General features: G+C 40.5%; 1 protein-coding gene across 1 annotated transcript in view; it reads left to right on the top strand.

The window, feature by feature from the left end:
- LOC126252360 (cytochrome P450 4C1-like) overlaps positions 1 to 8,067 on the top strand; it is a 182,009-nt gene extending 173,942 nt beyond the window's left edge. Inside the window, exon 6 of the mRNA XM_049953252.1 lies at positions 7,603 to 8,067. Coding sequence (XP_049809209.1) covers positions 7,603 to 8,043 — 441 coding nt within the window. The 3' untranslated portion in view covers positions 8,044 to 8,067. The remainder of the gene's footprint in view (positions 1 to 7,602) is intronic.
- The last annotated feature ends 16,930 nt before the right edge of the window (positions 8,068 to 24,997 follow it).

The raw sequence follows: 24,997 nt of genomic DNA, 5'->3' as shown, positions 1-24,997 counted from the left end.
CTCAAGTTTTGGTGTAAAGGTGGATCATTCGACCATGAGTCAGAGATCCAACTTTCGTGTACTGTATAGAGACTGAAGTATGAGAACAATATTGGGGCTCTTGGGTACATACTGGCTTGATGTTTCATTTTATTCCGGCTGTAAAATACAGGGTTGTGATTCGGATAGCAGAGTGTGAGTGCTGACAATGCATCCCACCTTCACTCTTGTCACCACAGCCCTTCCGTCGCCATCTGCCACAGTTTGAGGAACGGCCAGAGAGCGTAATTTAGATCCAATGCTACTTTACTTTCCAACAGTTTGCTTAGAATTTTTCAGTTCAGTCACACAGCTGTTCTCACATTATGTACGCTCGTGTTTGGTTCATCAGCTGCCAGTGAGGAACTATATTGAACGTCTTCTGGAAGTCAAGGAACACGGCATCAATCTGGGCGTCAGTCTTTCTGCTTCTGGATCTCGTGAACGAATGTCACAATGTCGTTTTATACAATATTTGTTTGTGGAATCCATGTCGATTCCTAGAGAGAGGATTCGGTTTCCCGAAATGTCATGACTTTCGAGCATAAAACGTGTTCGAAAATAACTGTAACTTTATATTAATTTACGCGACGGTAACAACGTACTGCAAACGCGAGCCTGGATCAGTTCAGATTATTTACTCCTTTTAACTGAGGTATATTGTTTCTATCGCCGGCCCGAGTAGCCCTGCGGTTCTAGGCGCTACAGTCTGGAACCGAGCGACCGCTATGGTCGCAGGTTCGAATCCTGCCTCGGGCATGGATGTGTGTGATGTCCTTAGGTTTAATTAGTTCTAAGTTCTAGGCGACTGATGCCTCAGAAGTTAAGTCGCATAGTGCTCAGAGCCATTTGAACCATTTGTTTCTATCGCCAGTGTTCTTCAGTGGTTGAAACATTTGTAAATGTCAGTCGTGCTACGTGTGATGAGGACACTATTATAGGTCGTGTGAACTACTCACCTGGAATCAGCAAGAGGTGACTCATCATAGTAACGAATTTTTCACACATTTCCATACCATGCATGTGAACACAGTCGAGTTCCCCGGTAACACTTGAATCTGAAAATCAGTTAAGTATCTAAAGCACCACATTAGTTCGCTTGTTGAAACTCAGAATTTACAATGGTCAACAACGGAAGTCTGTGAGGCACAGAGGCCCCCCCCCCCCCCCCTCCACCCATGTCACCCATATATCTGCTTACCTAAATAAGGAAGTCTGCGTTCAGCAACTTGCAACCCACCCCACCACGTTCTTTCCAACGTCGTTAACTGCAATTAATTGAATCGCCATTCTCATTATAACATGTTCACCCCAGACGACAAGGATAATTTCATAGCTAAAAATCATCAGACCTCTCTTACTGCTCAATTATCGAAGACCCAGTATTCGTTCATAGTAGTCAGAGACCTGTAGGCTTAGCACACTCAGAAAATTTTCAACCATAACTAGAATTAAAGGAACACCTCTTCTGCTCACTTATACTACAACACAGAAAGATTACAGAGCACACTGAAATACCCGAAAATACACAATGTGTAAAAGACTTTGAAGCACCTGCAATCATATAATGAAAATGAAGCTGTTTTATTAATATCCTGTACATTCTGTCTCCGTACCCTGATTCACGTTGAAGCATAAGGTTATCTAACTCGGAGTAACACCCCTGAAACTCTGAGACCGAACTGAAGACTAGAAACAGTGACAGGAAACTGTTGGTCTATAGTGTATTCTACCAACTACAACACTTCTTGAGGAACTCGAGCAGATGTTACAAAACACATACAAATTATTAGTAATCCATTAAAACTTGAGCATGGTAAACATTATTAGTAATTTATTAAAATCTGAGCTTGGTAAAATTTTTGTGACAATTATCGTTCACACAGACATATGTACACTACTGGCCATTAAAATTGCTACGCCACGAAGATGACGTGCTACAGACGCGAAATTTAACCGACAGGAAGAAGATGCTGTGATACGTAAATGACTAGCTTTTCAGAGCATTCACACAAGGTTGTCGCCGGTGGTGACAGCTACAACGTGCTGACATGAGGAAAGTTTCCAACCGATTTCTCATACACAAGCAGCAGTTGACCGGCGTTGCCTGGTGAAACGTTGTTGTGATGCCTCGAGTAAGGAGGAGAAATGCGTACCATCACGTTTCCGACTTTGATAAAGGTCGGATTGTAGCCTATCACGATTGCGATTTTTCGTATCGATACATTGCTGCTCGCGTTGGTCGAGATCCAATGACTGTTAGCAGAATATCGAATCGGAGGGTTCAGGAGGGTAATACGGAACGTCGTGCTGGATCCCAACGGCGTCGTATCACTAGCAGTTGTGATGACAGGCATCTTATCCGCATGGCTGTAACGGATCGTGCAGCCGCGTCTCGATCCCCGATCAACAGATGGGGACGTTTGCAAGACAACAACCATCTGCACGACAGTTCGACGACGTTTGCAGCAGCATGGGCTATCAGCTCGGAGACCGTGGCTGCGGTTACCCTTGATGCTGCATCACAGACAGGAGCGCCTGCGATAGTGTACTCAACGACGAGCCTGGGTGCACGAATGGCAAAACGTCATTTTTTCGGATGAATCCAGGTTCTGTTTACAGCATCATGATGGTGACATCCGTGTTTGGCGACATATCGGTGAACGCACATTGGAAGCGTGTATTCGTCATCGCCATACTGGCGTATCACCCGGCGTGATAGTATGGGATGCCATTGGTTACACGTCTCGTTCGCCTCTTGTTCCCATTGACGGCACTTTGAACAGTGGACGTTACATTTCAGATGTGTTACGACCCGTGGCTCTACCCTTCATTCGATCCCTGCGAAACCCTACATTTCAGCAGGATAATGCACGACCGCATGTTGTAGGACCTGTATGGGCCTTTCTGGATACAGAAAATGTTCGACAGCTCCCCTGGCCAGCACATTCTCCAGATCTCTCACCAATTAAAAACGTCTGGTCAATGGTGGCCGAGCAACTGGTTCATCACAATACACCAGTCACTACCCCTGATGAACTGTGGTATCGCGTTGAAGCTGTATGGGCAGCTGCAGCTGTACACGCCATCCAATCTCTGTTTGACTCAAAGCCCAGGCGTATCAAGGCCGTTATTATGGCCAGAGGTGGTTGGTTCAAATGGCTCTGAGCACTATGCGACTTAACTTCTGAGGTCATTAGTCGCCTAGAACTTAGAACTAATTAAACCTAACTAACCTAAGGACATCACACACATCCATGCCCGAGGCACGATTCGAACCTGCGACCGGAGCGGTCGCTGGGCTCCAGACTGTAGCGCCTAGAACCGCACGGCCACTCCGACCAGAGGTGGTTGTTCTGGGTACTGATTTCTCAGGAACTATGCACCCAAATTGCGTGAAAATGTAATCACATGTCAGTTGTAGTATAATGTATTTGTCCAATGAATATCCGTTTATCATCAGCATTTCTTCTTTGTGTAGCAATTTTAATGGCTAATAATGTATTTGATGCTGTCACCGATGATTACAACATTTAGTACTTGTTTACTGAAGAATGGCAGTTTCATATTAGAGTACACCTATCGATAACTTAATACAAAGATCCGTATGACTGCTGTATTTGCACGCAGCCGCATCTATGCTAAGACGATACTGTCATCGTCAGCGATGATATAAAGTGGTCGCTGTTTGCATAGAGACTGGCTGATTACGTAAACACAGGGCTGTCACATAGGGACTGCGCTCAGGGATCAACAAGTTTCCGGGTTGAACTACTCAATGAAACACTTGGGGACGTGTCTGCACAGATGTCTCCGGTTTGTTGACGCTTCTGGCAGCTACTCTTTTTACTTGTGGTGCTGTAAGGAGGTACGAGCCTTTGCATGGGACCTCGTTCTATGAACGACACCACTCATTCCACCTTTCTGCTACCGATCAGAATGTCTCCCCCCTCCCCACCACACTTGTAAATTAAAGACATCGCGTTTACTCCTGCATTTTACCTTGCCCAGCAAAGAATACATCTTATCACTTTCTTCCTCTCGGGATACAACTACCAATCTCTTCTTTCCTATTAATTACTCGTTGCCTCTGTAGGCTCCCACTGTGTTCTTCACATGTCACTCACCTTTGGGCCAATAACACGACCTTAACACCGACTGCCAGCTCACGCCAAACACTGCCGTACCTCGACGTATTTCCTGATATTTTACTCTTTTGTTTGGTTCTGTCATAAACACCCACAAAATGAGATCCCATTGATCACTCGGCACCCTTATACACCAGCGTCGTGCTAGATTCTCTCATATGATTTTTCCGATGCAGTCGTCGTCGGAAACCACAAATACTTCTTTTCGAAAGGAAAGCGCACTTTTCTGCTAATGAACCACACGTATTTGATGTTCAAAAATGGTGTCATAGTTACCGGTAACGTTTAAGCTCCATAATTACCGGTAACGTTTAAGCTCCATAACTCCTCCAGGTATTGCTGAAGCCTCGTAACAGCCGTTACCATGAACGGCTTAACTCTGCTACATCTGGCTTTCTCTAGGTTCTTGCTCACTTAGCGTAAGCCTGTCTTCTGCCTTCATCGTGTTATCCCACTATACACCTTTCACTGGGCACCATCTACAGGAAGGACGTTGATCTCCTTGTGACTGAGCAGCAGCGGACATCCATTACAGGTTTCCCCAGTGGCTTCAAACGAAAGAACGATACGTACTGAACTGAAGAATGCTAAGGGATTTGATTCTATCAATCATAACATTTCATTAGAGATGACAAGATTCTATGGATTACATAGTACAGCACATGTCTGGCTTCGATCTTATTTAAAGAACAGAATGCAGGAAGTTAGCTTAGACTGTTCTGGGGAGAATTTACAATCGGAGTCTCACACTGCTTTATCACTGACTCACAATCGTTCTTGCTTGACGTTAGTGATTTTCCTTTTTATTTTAGTCATGAGTCAGATTTAATGTATTCTGGAAACGATAAAAGCATTTTTGTGAAGCCGAGCAAAGAAACATCAACAGACAAAATAATAAATGATGGTTTTGTGAAAGTTATTCACTGGTTTTCTGGCTAGTGTTAGCCCTATCAATACTAGCAAGTTGTCAATAACATTTGTCGTCGACGGGTTTGAGGGGGGGGGGGTTCTTTACACCCAAACCGAAAAAATTAAAAATGAAAACAAAATTCGTTAACTGTTGTTGACTTATATTACCAACATAATTTTAAAGAGGTACTGATGCGTAAGTAGGGTCCAACATCTTAGGGCTTCCAGTTTAGTGTGAAAAATAACCCATCTCCTGTTATACTAGCATACTAAAAAGAAATCATAAACAGGGAAGAAAGTTCGAAGTGTTTAGGTGTGAAAACCCCTGTAGCACACTTGCTAAAACGTAAAATACACAAGATCTGCGAAGAGTTTACAAATATGTTTATGCAAATATGCCTCTTGAGTGAAGTGATACGCATGAACAGGATGGAGAAAGGAATGTATCCTGGATTTAAAAGGCGAAAAACGCTTTTCTTGGATTATCTGGATTTTCTTCAATATTTCGAATATGTTTTCCGCATTTCACTTACGAAATCCATAACCTAATTTGAAAGCATTTCATGACAGGAGTATGCATTTTACCTCATTCAAGAGCAAAAATATATCGCGTATTATTACAATTTACACCTGATAAAGGACCCACTGGGTCCGAAATGCATCGTGTATTTAATAAGATACGAAAACTTGTGACTGAAGGCTTTTTTACTTATTTATTCATAGTTGCAGTGTATTGAATACAGCCACGGTTGAAGCTGCAAAATATGGATAAAATAAATTAATACATTTACGTTTGACCACCATAAGAATAACTGCCAAATTAAAGTAATACAGAAGTCAGTAAGGTAAAATACTTTGCATATATTCATTCACTAATGTCTTATGGGACAATATTAAGGGATAAAACCACTCTTAGGGAAAAGTATTCATTGGAGATTAGAAAGTAATTAGAATTATTTTGGTGTTCACACATCTACATACCCTAGGTATCTCTTTAAGCTGCTGGAAATATTACCCACTGCCTCAAACACATTTATTCAATTGTGACATTTGTTATCACCAATTCATCTGAGTTTGAGAGTAACAGAGATATTCATAAATTAAGAACTACAAGGACCAATAATCTACATTACCTTTCGATGCGTTTAATTTTGGCTCGCAATGGAGTAAAGATGTATTTATACAGGGTGTTACAAAAAGGTACGGCCATATTAGAACTCATTTTAGTTTCATCCATCTACGCTCAATGGAGCACGTTATCATGATTTCATACGGGATACTCTACCTGTGCTGCTAGCACTTGTGCCTTTACAAGTACGACACAACATGTACGCGATGGAGCTCCTGCACATTTCAGTCGAAGTGTTCGTACGCTTCTCAACAACAGATTCGGTGACCGATGGATTGGTAGAGGCGGACCAATTCCATGGCCTCCACGCTCTCCTGACCTCAACCCTCTTGACTTTCATTTATGGGGACATTTGAAAGCTCTTGTCTACGCAACCACAGTACCAAATGTAGAGACTCTTCGTGCTCGTATTGTGGCCGGCTGTGATACAATACGCCATTCTCCAGGGCTGCATCAGCGCATCAGGGATTCCATGCGACGGAGGGTGGATGCATGTATCCTCGCTAACGGAGGACATTTTGAACATTTCCTGTAACAAAGTGTTTGAATTCACGCTGGTACGTTCTGTTGCTGTGTGTTTCCATTCCATGATTAATTTGATTTGAGGAGACGTAACAAAATGAGCTCTAACATGGAAAGTAAGCGTTTCCGGACACATGTCCACATAACATATTTTCTTTCTTTGTGTGTGAGGAATGTTTCCTGAAAGTTTGGCGGTACCTTTTTGTAACACCCTGTATAACTCTTCGTTAGTTAGTCATATTCATGAATAAAGAACTACAAGGACAAATGATCTGTATAACCATTTGATGAATTTAATTATGGCACAGAGAGGGGTAAAACATGCGTCTACATAATTCGTCGACAGTCTACCAATGGAAGAAAATATGTTATAGAAAACAGAACTGTTTTGGAATTTAAATTAAATCTGTTTCTCCTTAACAACGCGTACATCACATAACAAATTAATAAAAAGAAATAGCCATTTTTACAAAGAATACCAAAAAATGTGCAAGCATCATTTGTGTGTTCGCATTCCATATCAGTAGGTTTATCACGTACATTATCTAAGAAAAAAGTTGCTAACTAATCAAATTCCATTGAGAGATCACTATAATGAGTGATTACATTCTGCTTGAGCCACACATTTCCCCAAATAATTCCTGTTTATAGGCTTAGGTACACATTATGTGTAAGAAAGTCGATTGGCGAAGATATAATTACTTATCTCAGTACCGTAATGAGTCACGTCTCTCAAAATAACAGTCCAACAGGGGAAACTGTGTTTCCTCTTCCTTTACTTAATGTTCCTTGGAAATATTCCTAGCCAACACGCGAGGAACGTAATGTCTCAGGGTTTTGCCGTATGGCGCTCAGTGGGCTGCGTTGACGTTGCAGGAGACGCTGCGGCTGTACCCGCCGGTGCCCAACGCTTCAGTCGTCCTCTCTGAAGACACGCCCCTGGCCGGCGGTCGCTACGTCGCACCGAGAGGCGCCTACGTGCTGGTGGCGCTCCACTTGTTGCACCGGCAGCCGGACGTCTTCCCCGATCCCGAAAAGTTCGACCCGTCGCGCTTCTTGGAGAACGGAGGGCCTGCGAGGAGCCCTTACGCCTACCTGCCGTTTGGCGCCGGAGCCCGCAAGTGTGTGGGAGCTCGCTTCGCGATGCTCGAAATTAAAACGGTGCTGGCCGCCGTTCTGCGCCAGTTCCGAGTGCTGCCTGGCTGTACGCGGAGGCAGCTGGACCAGGTGGGCATCTCCACCACAGGCGTGCCCCTCAACGACTTCAAAGTCACGTGCATTCCACGAACTGACTTGCCAGCTAGCCAAGCAAAGTAATATTTTGTATTTTCCACATTGGACGCAGAAAATTTCATTACGTGAAATAATTATTTGCTGGTGATCTGGAAATTCAATGAAAAATTATGTTTGTGTCAAATACATACGTACGGACAAAGAGGAAGATAAACTATGAAATTGAAAAATTCTGGACGTTACTATGTTTCATTTCCGTTCCACTCTAAACACTTTGAATAACACTATTGGTACTGCCTTTCATTTAGCTAGGGGAATTTCATAAAACACGATGCTATAGTTGATCCTTTCTCTACTCTCGAGCAAATCAATCTCCTCTTTTATCCTTAATAGTGTAACGTAACTGAACCCAAAAACACTTGAACACGGCCGCCAGAAAAGCTTGTAATTCATAAGTTAGAAACAGTTATAACGTGTTATTCTTTCAGTTAGCCTATTCATGCTTTCTCGGAAGATGAAACAATAAATTCACACACGCGGTATCAATACACCTTCCTTTTTGAAGCCCCATGCTACTGCCACTTCTCTACTTTCTGCGGTTACTGTATGTTTAAATAACACTGCATTTCCTTACGGCAACTTTATAGATAAGACTTAGGATGGAATTACAGCATAGAAAGTACTGATGTCAGGGTTTTGAAACACATATTGGTACTGATTGCTTTTTGGTTGGGTGCCACAATAGTATTATACTTCCTGAATGAAGTCACTGCTGCTATTTGTGCCTAAGCTTTTATAATACATTTGTTTCACTATCGCGTTTTCTGCTGTAGAGCGTTTGTCGAGTGCCAAGGTAAAAACGGAAACTAATGAAACGTATGGATATGAAAGTGCTAGATGTAATAGGATACCCTTACTTACAAAGTCAGTAAATATCCGACGTGTCTGAACGCTATGTCTCGTTGACGCACTATAACAATGTGGACATATACGAGTATAACAGTCGTTTCATCATAAGAACTCAGTGCCAATTACGAACAAGGATTACAGGTAAAATTACACATGGATAACGCGCTTTACCGTACTGCTCTATGATGGCCAACACAGAGCCATACCAAGCAGCAATCGTGTGCAAACATGAACGAACATGGATATTCGTCTGTCCCACTTCACAGATTGTCACTGTCTTAATCACCGCTTTGTGAGCTACATGAGTTTTAGTAGTACCAGAGCTTTTAATAAGGAATGTGACCAGATTATTTATTCCACATGGGATTCTACACACTCTTTCAAATTCGTAACCATACCAATATATCACAGTACCTCAAACCATAAAAAGGCGACCTTAAAACATAAAACCTTTAAAATATAATCTTCTTGAAATGAACATATCGTAGTTCCGAAATAGTAAGCACACACGTCATGTTATTATACCATAAAACGATATGCTCCAGTTAACAAACGTAAGTGAAAGGACATACACACATGGCAAAAACAACAAAATATACTCCGCCTCGCTTTCCGCATCCGTTTAGCTTTCCCCAGATGGAACCCTTATCAAATTGCCACCACTCATCACTCACACTCAGCACCTTCAACCATACTACACCATCCGCAAACTTGCCTCTAATAATGCTACTGTTTCGTCTAGAATATTCAATCTTAGGACGCTGCCGTGTCTCTACCTACTGATCCCACCATACGTCATCCGAACATCGTCCACATTCTCTCCCAACGAAATGGCGCCTGTCTCCGTCTCATAGACCACGAACTCCATCCTGAAATTTACCCATCCTACCAACTATAAATCCACCCCATCCATTCCAGCTATCATGACTCCTCGCTACTTGCTCCTCATATGTCCCTACCCCTTTCCCTCTTCACCCCTTCATTCCATACTCACCTTTACCATTTCAAATGTTGTTTTTAACAATGCTCACAATAGCACCTTCCCTCGTCTCCCAACAACTCTTAGACTGTTGACGTTACACATCAGTCCTCCATCCTATACACTCTCCCTCCTACCCTCCTCAATGCCCAACCTTCTCCTCTTCAACAACAGACGACCTCCCCAGTGCAGATCTTTCAAGTTTTAGCAAGAGTGGATTATTTATTTTCGGGATTAGTGTTTTACATCGTGTTTCCCATGTACGCTCATAACTGTTCTTCATTTTACTGGCCTCTGGCTGAAGAGTGGGTTGAAGCACCCGCTGTGAGCTCAACCACCCTACTCAGTTTTGGGGAGGAGGGATAAAATAACCATACAGATGAAATATGCACTGTGGTGGTACAGTCGTTTCTACTTTGATTCCATCTAAAGTTACAGCAATGATTTTAAATTAATGTTAAGAAAATTAAAAATTGCGAAGGAAAGATTACCACCTAGACCCTGTAGGATCAATCAAAGCACTCTGCCTCACTTTGGAATTCTTTCTGATCTTTCTCGATTCTATCATTTTTCTCCATGGAGTCTCTTTCCATCTTCAGTCCACTTTGTCCCTGGTTTCTTTGGGACTCCAGTCTCTGACCTAACTCTTCACTTGTGTACTTTGTCTCTGTATATGTTTCTGTCTTCACTGCCAATGGATCGAATTGTGCAATAGTGAAGATAATTAGTCACCTTGGCGCACTCCAATTTTGATCATGAAGGGATGTGTGATTTCTCCCAAGAATTTAACTTTCGCTCGATGTTGTGCCAGTCATTGTCTATTTGATTAGTCGTGGTATTTTTGGGTCGAGACCCTGTTCTTCTGAAGTGTTGAACAAGGATTGTTAGTCAACAGAATCTTATACTTTTTTGAAATTTATGGAAGAGAAAATTATTGTACTCCTGATAGCCTGGTATTTTAGACTAATTTTCAGTTGAAAATATGTTTTGTGTATACTTGCAGCAGGGAGGTTTCTCTGTAGTTATTCACATTCGCCCTATCTCCCTTCTTGTGCAGCGGATAGATAAGTGCACATTTCCAGTCGTCAGTAAGGTTTACTAGTAGCCAGTCGGTTGTAATTATTAGTGTAAGTTCCTGTAAAGACTTTAGTACTTTGTTCTTTACTACTTCTGCATGATGTCATCTTCACCGGATGTCCTCTTGACAGTTCTCTCGCTTACATAATGTGGATTTTCCGTCTCGTTTTCTGCAGCGTAAGTTCTTAGGTGTGTACCCGCGGATCTCCCTTGCTAAAGCGTCTAAATGCCCCTTCATGTAGTTTCTCTTAGAGTGTCTAATGAGTTGTGAAAACTTTTTTCTAAACTCATTAATACGATGCAGGCTTTCCGGGGATTTTTTACTGTTGTATTCCTGAGAGGCTTGCTTGTGTCTTTCTTGCGCAGTTTCGCATTGTGAGTCCCTTCATGGGTCTTTAGTGTTCTTTTGCGTGGTATCAGTTACTTTGCTTTTTGTATGATCTTTCCATAGAATTCTTCTCATGTGATATCTTGTTGTCCATCCCATTCCTGCTTTGTGTTGGGTTCAATGATTCTTCTCTGTATGTGTTTTTTCTGAAGGAACTTCTTAGGCGTAAATATCATCTTGATTCGAGTTAGGTGTTGATCCAGATCAACACTCGCACGTCTGCGAACTTGAATGAAATACATTTCCTTGTGGACAGGGTAGTAAATCACTACAAGCTCTAACTGGAATTCTCTCATCTGTTGTGTAGACGACCTCAATGTTTTCTGTTCTCGCAGGGATTTCCTGAAGGATAATAATCTTTAGGTTGTTCTTCTGGTGTAGTTCGATCAGTCTCGTTCTAGCGTTCTCTGGTGACTCTTCTCCGCCTATTTGTGCTGTGAAATCTGGTACAAAAATTTTATATATTCTTAGGGGATCTTCCTTGTCATTATCTCTAATGTTGCCCAGAATCTCTCTGTTTAAAAGGGGTCAGTTTCCTTATCTCCATTCGTGGTGGCGTGAACGTTGATCATGGTGGTATTAGCGTACTGAAGGAACATAGTCATTAATCTGTTGTAAGGGGGTTACGTCTCCGAGTTAACTGATTATGTTCTTGAGTACCACGAAGGCCATACCTTCTTCGTCTGTTATGGGCGTTTTCTGCATGGGAAGTATCTTTATCTTTTTTTCTTTTTTTAACGAGTTCTAGTTTTAGGTTGTGCAGTTTTACTAGTTTGATGAGTGTGTTTATGTTTAATGTGTTAAGAACTTTAGAAGTTTTGTGTGCAAGTTTGCCAGAGAACTCCGATTCTCTGTGATCGTGTGTGTCCGATTCCCCAGAATCCGAGTTCTTGGTTGTCGTCAGTAGAGAGGTGGATTGGTTTCCACCTGGGACATTATTCTTAATCCTCGCACTAGTCATGGTTGTTTGTAATCCTGTTGGTCCAGTGTTCTATTGGAAAATTAAAATCACGGGTTGTTAGTTCATGCAGTACGACTAGTTTGATGTGACCCCCCATAAATTCCACTCCAACGCCAATCTTTTCAGCTCAGAGTAGCACTTCCCCTACCTTAATTGTTTGTTGGATATATTCCAATCACTGTCTTCCTCTACAGCTTTTACCCTCTACAGCTCCCTCTAGTACAATGGAGGTATTTTCCTGACGTCTTATCACACGTTCTTTCATTCGTCCCTTCTTATTGTCACTGTTTTCCATATATTCCTTTCTTCGCCCATTCTACGCAGAACCTCCTCATTCCTTATCTTATCAGTCCATCGAATTTTCATCATTCTTCTGTATCATCACATCTCAAACGCTTCGATTTTTCCATGTTCCCGTTTTCCCACTGTCCATGATTCACTTCCATACAATGCTGTGCTCCAAATCTACGTTTTGAGAAAATTCTTCCTGAAAAGACCAATGACTGATACCAGTAGATTAGGCGAGGAATGTCCTCTTTGTCTGTGCCAGTCTGCTTTTTTGTCGTCCTTGCCTTACCCATAATTGGTTATTTTGCTTACTATGTGGAATAAATCCTTAACTGCATCTACTTAATCACCATCAATTTCTATTACCTCTCATTAATGTTGTCTGTTTCCGGTTTACTCTCTGTACTCATTAGACCAGCGAGCGTCAAGCTGTGGATTGCGGGCCACGTGTGATGTACCTTTTGTGTTTCTTGCTTTTATGTTTTCTTTCTTTCTAAAGGCAAAGAGAAAAGGTGAAGCGGTATCCCAGCGTAGAGCCTGCACCTACCATCATGTATGTTTGATTTTCAAATGTTAAAAAACATAAGATGTTTTTCCTGTGCCTCGATAAGAGAAAGGACTCGCTCTCTGCTAATGAACGAAGGTAGACGTACGTTATTTTAGAGCGTAATCGGCGGTAGCCATTTTGGTTATGAGGATAAGTGAAAAGTCTGCATTTTTGAAGCGTGTAGAAGAAATAATACATTCGTATTTCGTTAGTGAAAAATTAAGTTAATGTTCCAAGTAGTACTGTAATATAGAAGAATTGAAGAAGCCCACCTGTGTACTTCAGAGTTATCACAAAGGTCCAATTACCATATCATGAACATGGTCAAGATTTTGCTGGCGGATACAGCGATCGGATGTAGTGTTATCAGTTGGTAAGCATAAATCTACAGCAATAGAAAGACTGTTTCATCCATGCAGAACTAACATGAACTAATACAAACCCATTTTCAGACATAGCCCAGCTTATTGTGCTTGTCCGAGTGCTGAATAATTAATCTCATGTTTCCCATATATCTAAACATTTTTTACTGTGTATATTTTATTATATTATAAAATGGCGACCGTGACAGGATATCTGCACCTGTCGCAGTGACACAGGCGCCGCGTGAGCACCAGCACTGCCTGTGCATCCATTGTAATGTCGATCCAGGCTTATGTAATCGGTGTTGTGTATGCCCTCCAGTCCAGAAACTGTATACGACGGATTCAGCTCCAACACTCAACCCAAAGAACACCAATACCTCATCTCACACCTGGATGAAGTTTCTGGCCAGTCAAACTGAAGGTAAGGGCCACACTACAGGATTAGACTTGTCTTCCCTTGTGCACTGTACTTCGATGGCTCACACATCAATTAGTGGTTATATGGATTTCCTCTGATTTATTAGTAGGCCTTACTATTTTTGTATCACTTCACACATGAGAGTATTTTACTCATTCATCGTGTTGCACTTCACATACATACATAAATGGTTCTATTTAAAATTTCACATAAAATTGGCAACAGCATGTAAATTTTACATACACGTAGACATTGAAAATAATAATGTTGACAAATAAATGTACAACTCATATTCACATTTCATGTATGGGCTCCATGTTAGGCACCATCTTACACACTAATATGTAAATTAAAAGGAATCTTGCATTTATTCTGAACATTTGCGGTTTGTTTTCTTGTCTTGCAGGACCAACCTCCTGCGCATTTTTACCTTCACAACTACATGTAGAAAATACGTTCCAGCACTACTCACTACATGGAAAAAAGACTGTTTTCTAGGGTCTGCTTCAGAGATCAAGCTACTTGTAGGATCGCTTCTTGCAGTGCATCGTTAGTATGCTTATTCTATTCTTGGTATTTGATAAATCTTCATGCTATGAACAATATTGACTAGTGCTCGTTTGTGAGCGAGTATGGGAAATTTTTATACCTTGACAATCCTGACTGCTTGTTAATCGTCGTAATATTTCTCATTCGTGTACACATATTTCAAGCCTTATATCTGCCTTATTATTATATACATGTTTACCTCCTTAACGTGTGACCGGTAATTTTACTGTATTTTTGTCACGGGTAATTCCACTCATAATTCATTCCCGCTATAAAAGAAGGTGCTTAAGCTAAATGTACTTCTTTCGCTTCTACGTGTGTCAAGAACTCAGTGCAGAAAATATTGTTTCCCTGCATTTTGTGTTCATTCCTCGTACGAATTGTATATCATATTTTAATTTATATTCACCTTACAGTTGCTCAAGCTGTAACAGTTAGTCACTAAGGAAATATTTTTCATACTGTTTTACATTCTGATGTATGTGAAGTAAATTACTGTGCTGTGGTGTACGATAAATGTACCGTGTACCTTTGTTACTATTGACTTCACTGTTTATTCTTTACTCTTCACTGCTTCTTCGGGACGTTCGTTTTCACAATTACTTACCGTACATGTATCATCATACTTCGCTTTCCACACTCATACAATCATTCAATCTGAGACTTAAAACTATGTAATATATTCTTTCTTATATCGCATTTGTGGCCCTTTCCTAGGTACCCCTGTCACAATCATCTTCATATTCATCGTGGTCTACACATATAATTATTCAATTATTCATTAAAAATCTTACACATAAATCTCCATTTATACCCATTTATTACCTGTGGGGTTTTCACAATAGCACCGCCACCCTGTTTATTTCTTTCCACTAATATAAATAAACCCGTATTACTCTACTACTCTCCTAGTTTCACTTCATATATGATATGTCACCACAAACGTAGATTAATTAATTAATACCTCCAGTTGAGTCTAAAGTTTTTCACACTCTCTATTTCCTAGTATTAGCCAGCAATGAAATTGATTTATTTCTCCCTATTGCTTTCTAAACATACAGTACTTACCTCAGTTATTTTGCTTAACTTAATGTAATTATGTTGTGTGCATATTGGTTGGTTTCCGTATATACTTATCTTATCTCCCGCATGTTGTACGATTCGTATTCACAGTTTTATTTTTCTGCTTATGCCTTTCCTAGAAGATAGCATGTAATTAATAGCCCAACTTATTGTGCTTGTCCGAGAGTCGAAAAATTAATCTCATTATTCCCAAATATCTAAATATTTTTTTCTATATATATTTATTATGTTATACGCAAGGGGTCCGAATCAAGCATTCGAGTGGCCCACTGTTCCTAGCAGTGTTTTATAATATGTTGCATCTAGGAGCTAAGAGCCAAATCCAAAAATGTTAACCATAATTAAGAGATTCTTAAATGCGCAGTTTCTCTGCTCAGTAACGAACAAAAATGCTTAGAGAGAGAGTAATATATGAAGATTTCTTTATTCTTAGCTGGCATTTGTGATTTCCTCCGTGGACTAAGTGAAGCTGGGCTAATATCTCAGGGCATAAGGTTAAGTAGCGCGGCCACTTAGGGGTTAGAGGATGTGAGAAGTAAATTGTTTTACTGGCGGTCTTCCAGTACTGACGACTTACGGGAGTACGCTGCTCGTGCCGATGAGCTGTATTTTGGCACGAAAGTGACATGGATTCGTGAATGTGCGTTGTAGGGATAGTCATCTTCAGACGCGGTACATATTTACAGCAAGGAATATGAAATTACCTATTGGCTTCTGTCTCGGGTTCTTCGGCTGACGTTCATCTAATGATTTTTCTGACGTTTCGCCAGCACGAGTGGTTGGCATTGTCAAAGCTTCACCCTCCATTGCCGGTGGTGAACTGGAGGCAAGCTCGCGGCTGCAGGCTATATTTACCTGGCGCGCCAACGTCCAAGGGCTTCTCCGCGGTCATTTCCGGTGCGTTTCTCCTCTTGCTACCTGCGACGTAGGCAGGATTCGAACCTGCGACCGTAGCGGTCGCGCGGTTCCAGACTGCAGCGCCTAGAACCGCTCGGCCGCTCGTACATCTACATATATACCCTGTGCCCCAATATGAAGTGCATGGAAGAGTATGCGACCACCTATACCAGTTATTAGGCTTTATTCAGTTCTATTCATGTATGGAGCGCGGGAAACATGGGACTTCTAATCAAGCTGCGGACGTATGGGGTATCGTCTCAGTTGTGCGACTGGATTCGTGATTTCCTGTCAGGAAGGTCGCAGTTCGTAGTAATAGACGGCAAATCATCGAGTAAAACTGAAGTGATATTAGGTGTTCCCCAGGGAAGCGTCCTGGGACCTCTGCTTTTCCTGATCTATATAAATGACCTGGGTGACAATCTGAGCAGTTCTCTTACGTTGTTTGCAGATGATGCTGTAATTTACCGTCTAGTAAGGTCATCCGAAGACCACTATCAGTTGCAAAGCGATTTAGAAAATATTGCTGTATGGTGTGGCAGGTGGCAGTTGACGCTAAATAACGAAAAGTGTGAGGTGATACACATGAGTTCCAAAAGAAATCCGTTGGAACTCGATTACTCGATAAATAGTACAATTCTCAAAGCTGTCAATTCAACTAAGTACCTGGGTGTTAAAATTACGAACAACTTCAGTTGGAAAGACCACATAGATAAGATTGTGGGGAAGGCGAGCCAAAGGTTGCGTTTCATTGGCAGGACACTTAGAAGATGCAACAAGTCCGCTAAAGAGACTAGCTTACACTACACTCGTTCGTCCTCAGAATATTGCTGCGCGGTGTGGGATCCTTACCATGTGGGATTGACGGAGGATATCGAAAGGGTGCAAAAAAGGGCAGCTCGTTTTGTATTATCAGGTAATAGGGTAGAGAGTGTGGCAGACATGATACGCGAGTTGGGATGGAAGTCATTAAAGCAAAGACGTTTCTCGTCGCGGCGAGGTCTATTTACGAAATTTCAGTCACCAACTTTCTCTTCCGAATGCGAAAATATTTTGTTGAGCCCAACCTACATAGGTAGGAATGATCATCAAAATAAAATAAGAGAAATCACATCTCGAACAGAAATGTTTAGGTGTTCGTTTTTCCCGCGCGCCGTTCGGGAGTGGAATGGTAGAGAGAAAGTATGATTGTTTTTCGATGAACCGTCTGCCAAGCACTTAAATGTGAATTGCAGAGTAATCATGTACATGTAGATTGTTTAAACTCCACTGTGAGTGCTGTAATTAATCTGATCTTACTATCACGGTCCCTGTGGGAGCTATATGTGGAAGGGTTGTAGTATGTTCTTACAGTGATCATTTAAAGCTGGTTCTTGAAATTTAGTTAGAAGACTTCCTCGGAATACTTTCCGCTTACCTTCAAGTTTCTGCCAGCTCAGTTCTTTCAAAATCTCAGTGACACTCTCCCGCGGGTCAAACAAACCTGTGATCATTCGTGCTGCTCTTCTCTGTATACGTTCAACATTCCCTGCTAGCCCTATTTGGTACGGATCCCACATACTTGAGCAGTATTCTAGGGTGAATTTCACGAGTGATTCGTAAGCAGCCTCCTTTGTAGACTGATGATATTTCCCTAGTATTCTACAAATAAATCTCCTTTATAGACGGATTATATTTTCTAAGCATTCTAAAAATAAAACGACTGAGCTTTTGTGATCGTTCCACTTTATGCCCTTACCAAATATTACATCCAAGTACTTGTATAAGTTACAAATTTCAACTGTGACTTACTAATATTATATTCATGGGATACTATGTCTTTGTCGTTTTTTGATATGACTATTTTACATGTTTGAGCGTTGGAAGCAAGCTGCCAAACATTTCACCACTTTGAAATCATACCTAGGTGTGACTGAATGTTTTTAGAGCTTCTTTCAGACCGTAGTTCGTTGTAGATAACTGTAAAATATGCGAAAAATCTGAAGTTGCTACTGATGTGCACAAGATCATCAATGTAGAGCACGAACTGCAATGGACTCAACACACTTCCGTGGGGCACACAAGAGGTTACTTCTACATCTGTCGATGGCTCTTCATCGAGATACCAAGCTGTCTCCTTCCTATCACGAAATTCTCAGTCCAGTCACATATTTCGTTTGATATCCGATATATATCTACATCTAAATATACATCTCCATGGATACTCTGCAAATCAAATGGCTCTGAGCACTATGCGACTTAACTGCTGAGGTCATCAGTCAACTAGAACTTAGAACTAATTAAACCTAACCAACCTAAGGACATCACACACATCCAAGCCCGAGGCAGGATTCGAACCTGCGACCGTAGCGGTCGCTCGGCTCCAGGCTGCAGTGCCTAGAACCGCACGGCCACTCCAGCCGGCACTCTCCAAATCACATTTAAGTGTCTGGCAGAGGGTTGATCGAACTACCTTCACGACTCTCTATTATTTTAATCTCATATAGCGAGCGGAAGGAACGAACACCTATATCTTTCCTTACGAGCTGTGATTTCCCTTATTTTATCGTAGTGATCGTTTCCCCCTATGTAGGTCGGGTGTCAACAAATTATTTTCGCATTCGGAGGTGAAAACTGGTAACTGGAATTTCGTGAGAAGTTTCCGTCGCCACAAAGAAAATGGTTCAAATGGCTGTAAACATCTGAGGTCATCAGTCCCTAGACTTAGAACTACTTAAACCAAACTAATCTCAAGACATCACACACATCCATGCTCGAGGCAGGATTCGAACCTGCGACGATAGCTGCAGTGCGGTTCAGGACGGAAGTGCCTAGAACCGCTCGGTCACAGCGGCCGGCTGCCGACTCAACGAGAAACGGCTTTCTTTTAATGATGTCCATCCCAAATACTGATCGTTTCAGTGTCACTCTCTCCTATACTTCGCTGTAATACTAAACGTGCTGCCCTTCTTTGAAGTTTTTCGATGTACTCCGTCAGTTCTATCTGGTAGAGATCCCACACCGCGCAGCACTATTCTAAAAGAGGACCAACAAGCGTAGTACAGGCAGTCTCCTTAGTAGATCTGTTACATTTTCTAAGTATCCTGCTAATAAAAGGCAGTCTTTGGTTAGCATTCCCCACAACATTTTCTATGTGTTCCTTCCAATTTAAGTTGTTCGTAATTGTAATTCTTGGGTATTTAGTTGAATTTACGGCCTTTATATATGACTAATTTATCGTGTAACCGAAGTTTAACGGATTATTTTTAGCACTCATGTGGATGACCTCACACTTTTTGTTATTTAGGGTCAACTGCCAATTTTCGCACAATTCAGATATCTTTTCTAAATCGTTTTGTAGTTTGTTTTGATCTTCTGATGACTATTAGTCGTTAAACGACAGCGTCATCTGCAAACAACCTAAGGCGGCTGCTCAGATTGACTCCAAAATGTTTATATAGATAAAAAATAGCAAAGGGTCTATAACACTACCTTACGGTACGCCAAAAATCACTTCCGTTTTACTCAATGACTTTCCGTCAATTACTACGAACTGTGATCTCTCTGACAGGAAGTCACAAATCCAGTCATGTAACTGAGACGATATTCCATAAGCACGCAATTTCACTATAAGCCGCTTGTGTGGTACAGTGTCAAAAGCCTTCTGGAAATTCAGAAATACGGAATCGATCTGAAATCCCTTGTCGATATCACACAACATTTCATGCGAATAAATAGCTAGTTGTGTTTCACAAGAACGATGTTTTATAAACCCATGTTGACTGTGTGTCAATATACCGTTTCTTCGAGGTCATTCATAATGTTCGAACACAATATGTTCCAGAATCCTGCTGCATATCGACGTTAATGATATAGGCCTGTAATTTAGTGGATTACTCCCACTATCTTCGTTGAATATTGGTGTGACTTATGGTACTTTCCAGTCTTTGGGTACGGATCTTTCGTCCAGCGAACGATTGTAAATGTTTGTCAAGTATGGAGTCAATGCATCAGTGTACTCTGAAAGGAACCTAGTTGATATACAGTCTGCACCAGAAGACTTGCTTTTATTAAGTGATTTAAGTTGCTTCACTACTCTGAGTATATTTACTTCTACGTTACTCATGTTGACAGCTGTTATTAATTCGAATTCTGGAATATTTACTTCGTCTTCTTTTGTAAAGGCATTTAGTAACACTGCTTTGGCAGCACTGTCTTCGTTAGTATCTCCATTGTTATCGCACAGAGAAGGCATTGGTTGTTTCTTGCCGCTAACATACTTTACATACGACCAGAATCTCTTTGGATTTTCAGCCAGGTCTCGAGACAAAGTTTCGTTGTGGAAACTGTTATAAGCATCTCGCATTGAATTCCGCCCTAAATTTCGAGCCTCTGTAAAAGATCGCCAATCTTGGAGATTTTGCGTCTGTTTAAATTTGGCATGTTTGTTTCGTTGTTTCTGAAACAGTGTTCTGATCTGTTTTGTGTACCAAGGAGGATCAGCTCCGTCGTTTGTTAATTTTTTTCGTTATATCTCTCAATTACTGTCGTCATTAATTTGGAAGGAGTGGAGATTGTTTGTCAGGAAGGCGTCAAGTGAATTTTATCTGCTTTTTTCAGTAGATATATCAGCCAACATATATATCAGCCAACATAAACAAATCGCGGCGGAATTGGGCACTGATAATCGCTGCACTTGTCGGGAACCGCGACAAGAGCACACTGTCTCTGCTAACGATATTATGGTTTTAATAGATTTTAATTACTTAACGTAATATGCAGGACATGGGTTGGGTAAAAATTCAGTTTGTAACTTTCCATCACATTAAAATACTTTACAGTTATATTTGATACATCATTCATTGTTTCCTGTCTCTCTCATGCCAATAGTATTGATTCAGATTGTGTGTGAACACGAAAACACACACACATACACACACACACACACACACACACACACACACACACACACACACACACACACACACACACATTGATTCCAGTAAGGTCCTCGATATTGTAACGTGATGTTTTACTTCCCACCATACGTTTTCTCCGTTCGACCAAAGGTAGCTTGCATTTGTAGGTCTACATGGCAATGGGCTCGTTATATTCTCTATCGGGTTGAGGTCCGGTGATCTTGGAACAAACGGCAACAGTGTTATCCTCTCTTGGCCCTGAAACCAATCTTGCACTGTTCTGCTTTGTTGGTTGGGGCTGTGGTCCTGTAAATAAATTGCTATCTCGTTACCTCGTATATTTATATTTAAATAAATTATTTGTAAAAAGCACATTGTATTAGTATTTTCCATAGTGTTTAAGAATTCAAACCCAGTCATAGGTAAGTGATCTAGATTCAACAGTCCGAATAGGAATGGTTTACCGAGTCTATCATAAGATGAGAGTCATAGCCAGAATTCCACATTAAGACTGACTGGCTAAATTCGATTAGAACGATTTGGTATCGACCTAAAACTACAGAAATCGGATAATTTTAACGTGTGTATTGCAACAATGCTGCACACATAATTTCCTGTGATGGAGTAAAAGATAGCAACTGCTAAGAAAAAGTGATGGATATGTTAACTAGCAGCAATGTAACGTCATTATAACCTATATTTATGTGATGCAAATATTGAATCGAACAATACGCATGTATTTCAGTGGTGGGAAGATACACCGTATCGGATTTGCTGATGACATAATAAAAATAATAACAGCCATAATAATAATAATAATAATAATAATAATAAACCCCGTTGAGGCCCGGGAAAAGAATAGGCCTCCGGTATGTTCTGCCAGTCGTAAAAGGCGACGAAAAGAACAAACCACTAATAGGGCTAACCCCCCTTTTAGTGTGATTACTTGGTTCAGGACAGAACTAAAGAAGCCTCGGACAAGCGCCGTCATGGTCGGGGACGGCGCTTGAACCCTATGCCCGCCCACAATGGTAATGACACTGCTAGCCAACTGGAAAATGATTTAAATCCAAATAGAGGTGTTTTGCAGGATATGCTTCCTGCAACCACCCTAGAAGGAAAACAAAGACAGAGGATGAGATGGTCAGATGAAGTTAATCGACACCTCATGTTCTGTTATTACCAAGCAACAAACCTAGGAACCAACACAACTGGATACAGATCACAAGTATATACAACATTTATTACCAGATACCAAGAATTAAAATTTTTAACAGAACAACGTCTAGCTGATCAGATTCGTGTAATAATAAAAAATAACAGGATACCCCAGTCAGAATTAGAAAACATCAAACAACAAGTACAACAAATACTGGAACAAAATAATGTGCAATTAGAAGAAGAAGAAAATACAGTAATGGACTCAAACATCCCAGAGCAAACAAAGAAAGAACAACACGCATCAATTAAACAATCAGAGGAAAATGAAATTTTAAGACAGCCACCAGCACAAGCACAAATAGAACACGAAGTGACACACATGTTAGATATAGAAGAAAAATTTCAGTTGACATATATAGAATACAAAGACACAAATACAGACATTAGACCATTCTTGCATAGACCACCAAATAGCCCACAAGTCGAAACAACAATAAAAACTATCAACACAATCATACACAACAAAATAAATGAATACACAACTATGGAAGAGTTACAACTACTGGTTTATGTAGGAGCACTCACTACACTAAATATACACACTAGGCAGATATCAGAACCAACCAACACACAGAAGAAACCCACAAAACCAGCATGGCAACACAGGCTACAGATCAGAATAGAAAAACTGAGAAAAGACATCGGACAGTTAACACAATTTATAAGAAATGAAATATCAGACAAAAAACGAAAAAGGTTAGGTAAAATCTCACAACAAGAAGCAATAGAGCAATTAGATGAAAAGAAGCAGAAATTACAAGCATTGGCGAAACGACTTAGAAGATACAAAAAAAGTGAAAATAGAAGGAAACAAAACCAAACATTCAACACAAACCAAAAGAAATTTTACCAAACAATAGATAACACACACATAAAAATAGACAATCCACCAAACATAAGAGACATGGAACACTTCTGGAGCAGCATATGGTCAAACCCGGTACAACATAACAGGCATGCACGGTGGATACAAGCAGAAACAGATACATACAAGATGATACCACAAATGCCTGAAGTGATAATTTTGCAACATGAAGTCACCCGAGCAATTAATTCTACGCACAATTGGAAAGCCCCTGGAAATGATAAAATAGCAAATTTCTGGCTAAAGAAGTTCACCTCAACACATTCACATCTAACTAAATTATTTAACAGTTACATTGCAGACCCATACATATTCCCTGATACACTTACACATGGAATAACTTATCTTAAACCTAAAGATCAAGCAGACACAGCAAACCCAGCTAAATATCTCCCCATAACATGCCTACCAACAATCTACAAAATATTAACTTCAGTCATTACACAGAAATTAATGACACATACAACACAGAACAAAATTATAAATGAAGAACAAAAAGGCTGCTGCAAAGGAGCGCGAGGATGTAAAGAGCAACTGATAATAGATGCAGAGGTGACATATCAAGCTAAAACTAAACAAAGGTCTCTACACTACGCATACATTGATTACCAAAAAGCTTTTGATAGTGTACCCCACTCATGGTTACTACAAATATTGGAAATATACAAAGTAGATCCTAAATTGATACAGTTCCTAAACATAGTAATGAAAAACTGGAAAACCACACTTAATATCCAAACAAATTCAGATAATATCACATCACAGCCAATACAGATTAAGCGTGGAATATACCAAGGAGACTCATTAAGTCCTTTCTGGTTCTGCCTTGCTCTGAACCCACTATCCAACATGCTAAATAATACAAATTATGGATACAATATTACTGGAACATACCCACACAAAATCACACATTTGCTATACATGGATGATCTAAAACTACTGGCAGCAACAAATCAACAACTCAACCAATTACTAAAGATAACAGAAGTATTCAGCAATGATATAAGTATGGCGTTTGGAACAGACAAATGTAAGAAAAATAGCATAGTCAAGGGAAAACACACTAAACAAGAAGATTACATATTGGATAACCACAGCGACTGCATAGAAGCGATGGAAAAAACGGATGCCTATAAATATCTAGGATACAGACAAAAAATAGGAATAGATAATACAAATATTAAAGAAGAACTAAAAGAAAAATATAGACAAAGACTAACAAAAATACTGAAAACAGAATTGACAGCAAGAAACAAGACCAAAGCTAGAAATACTTATGCCATACCAATATTGACCTACTCATTTGGAGTAGTGAAATGGAGTAACACAGACCTAGAAGCACTCAATACACTTACACGATCACAGTGCCATAAATATAGAATACATCACATACATTCAGCAACAGAAAGATTCACATTAAGCAGAAAGGAAGGAGGAAGGGGATTTATCGATATAAAAAACCTACATTATGGACAGGTAGACAATTTAAGAAAATTCTTTATAGAACGAGCAGAAACTAGCAAAATACACAAAGCAATCACTCATATAAATACATCGGCTACACCACTACAATTTCATAACCACCTCTACAAC

The sequence above is a fragment of the Schistocerca nitens genome, chromosome 4 (assembly GCF_023898315.1).
Source record: "Schistocerca nitens isolate TAMUIC-IGC-003100 chromosome 4, iqSchNite1.1, whole genome shotgun sequence".
Taxonomy (NCBI): Eukaryota; Metazoa; Arthropoda; class Insecta; order Orthoptera; family Acrididae; genus Schistocerca; species Schistocerca nitens.
This window is presented reverse-complemented; position numbering and strand designations above follow the sequence as displayed.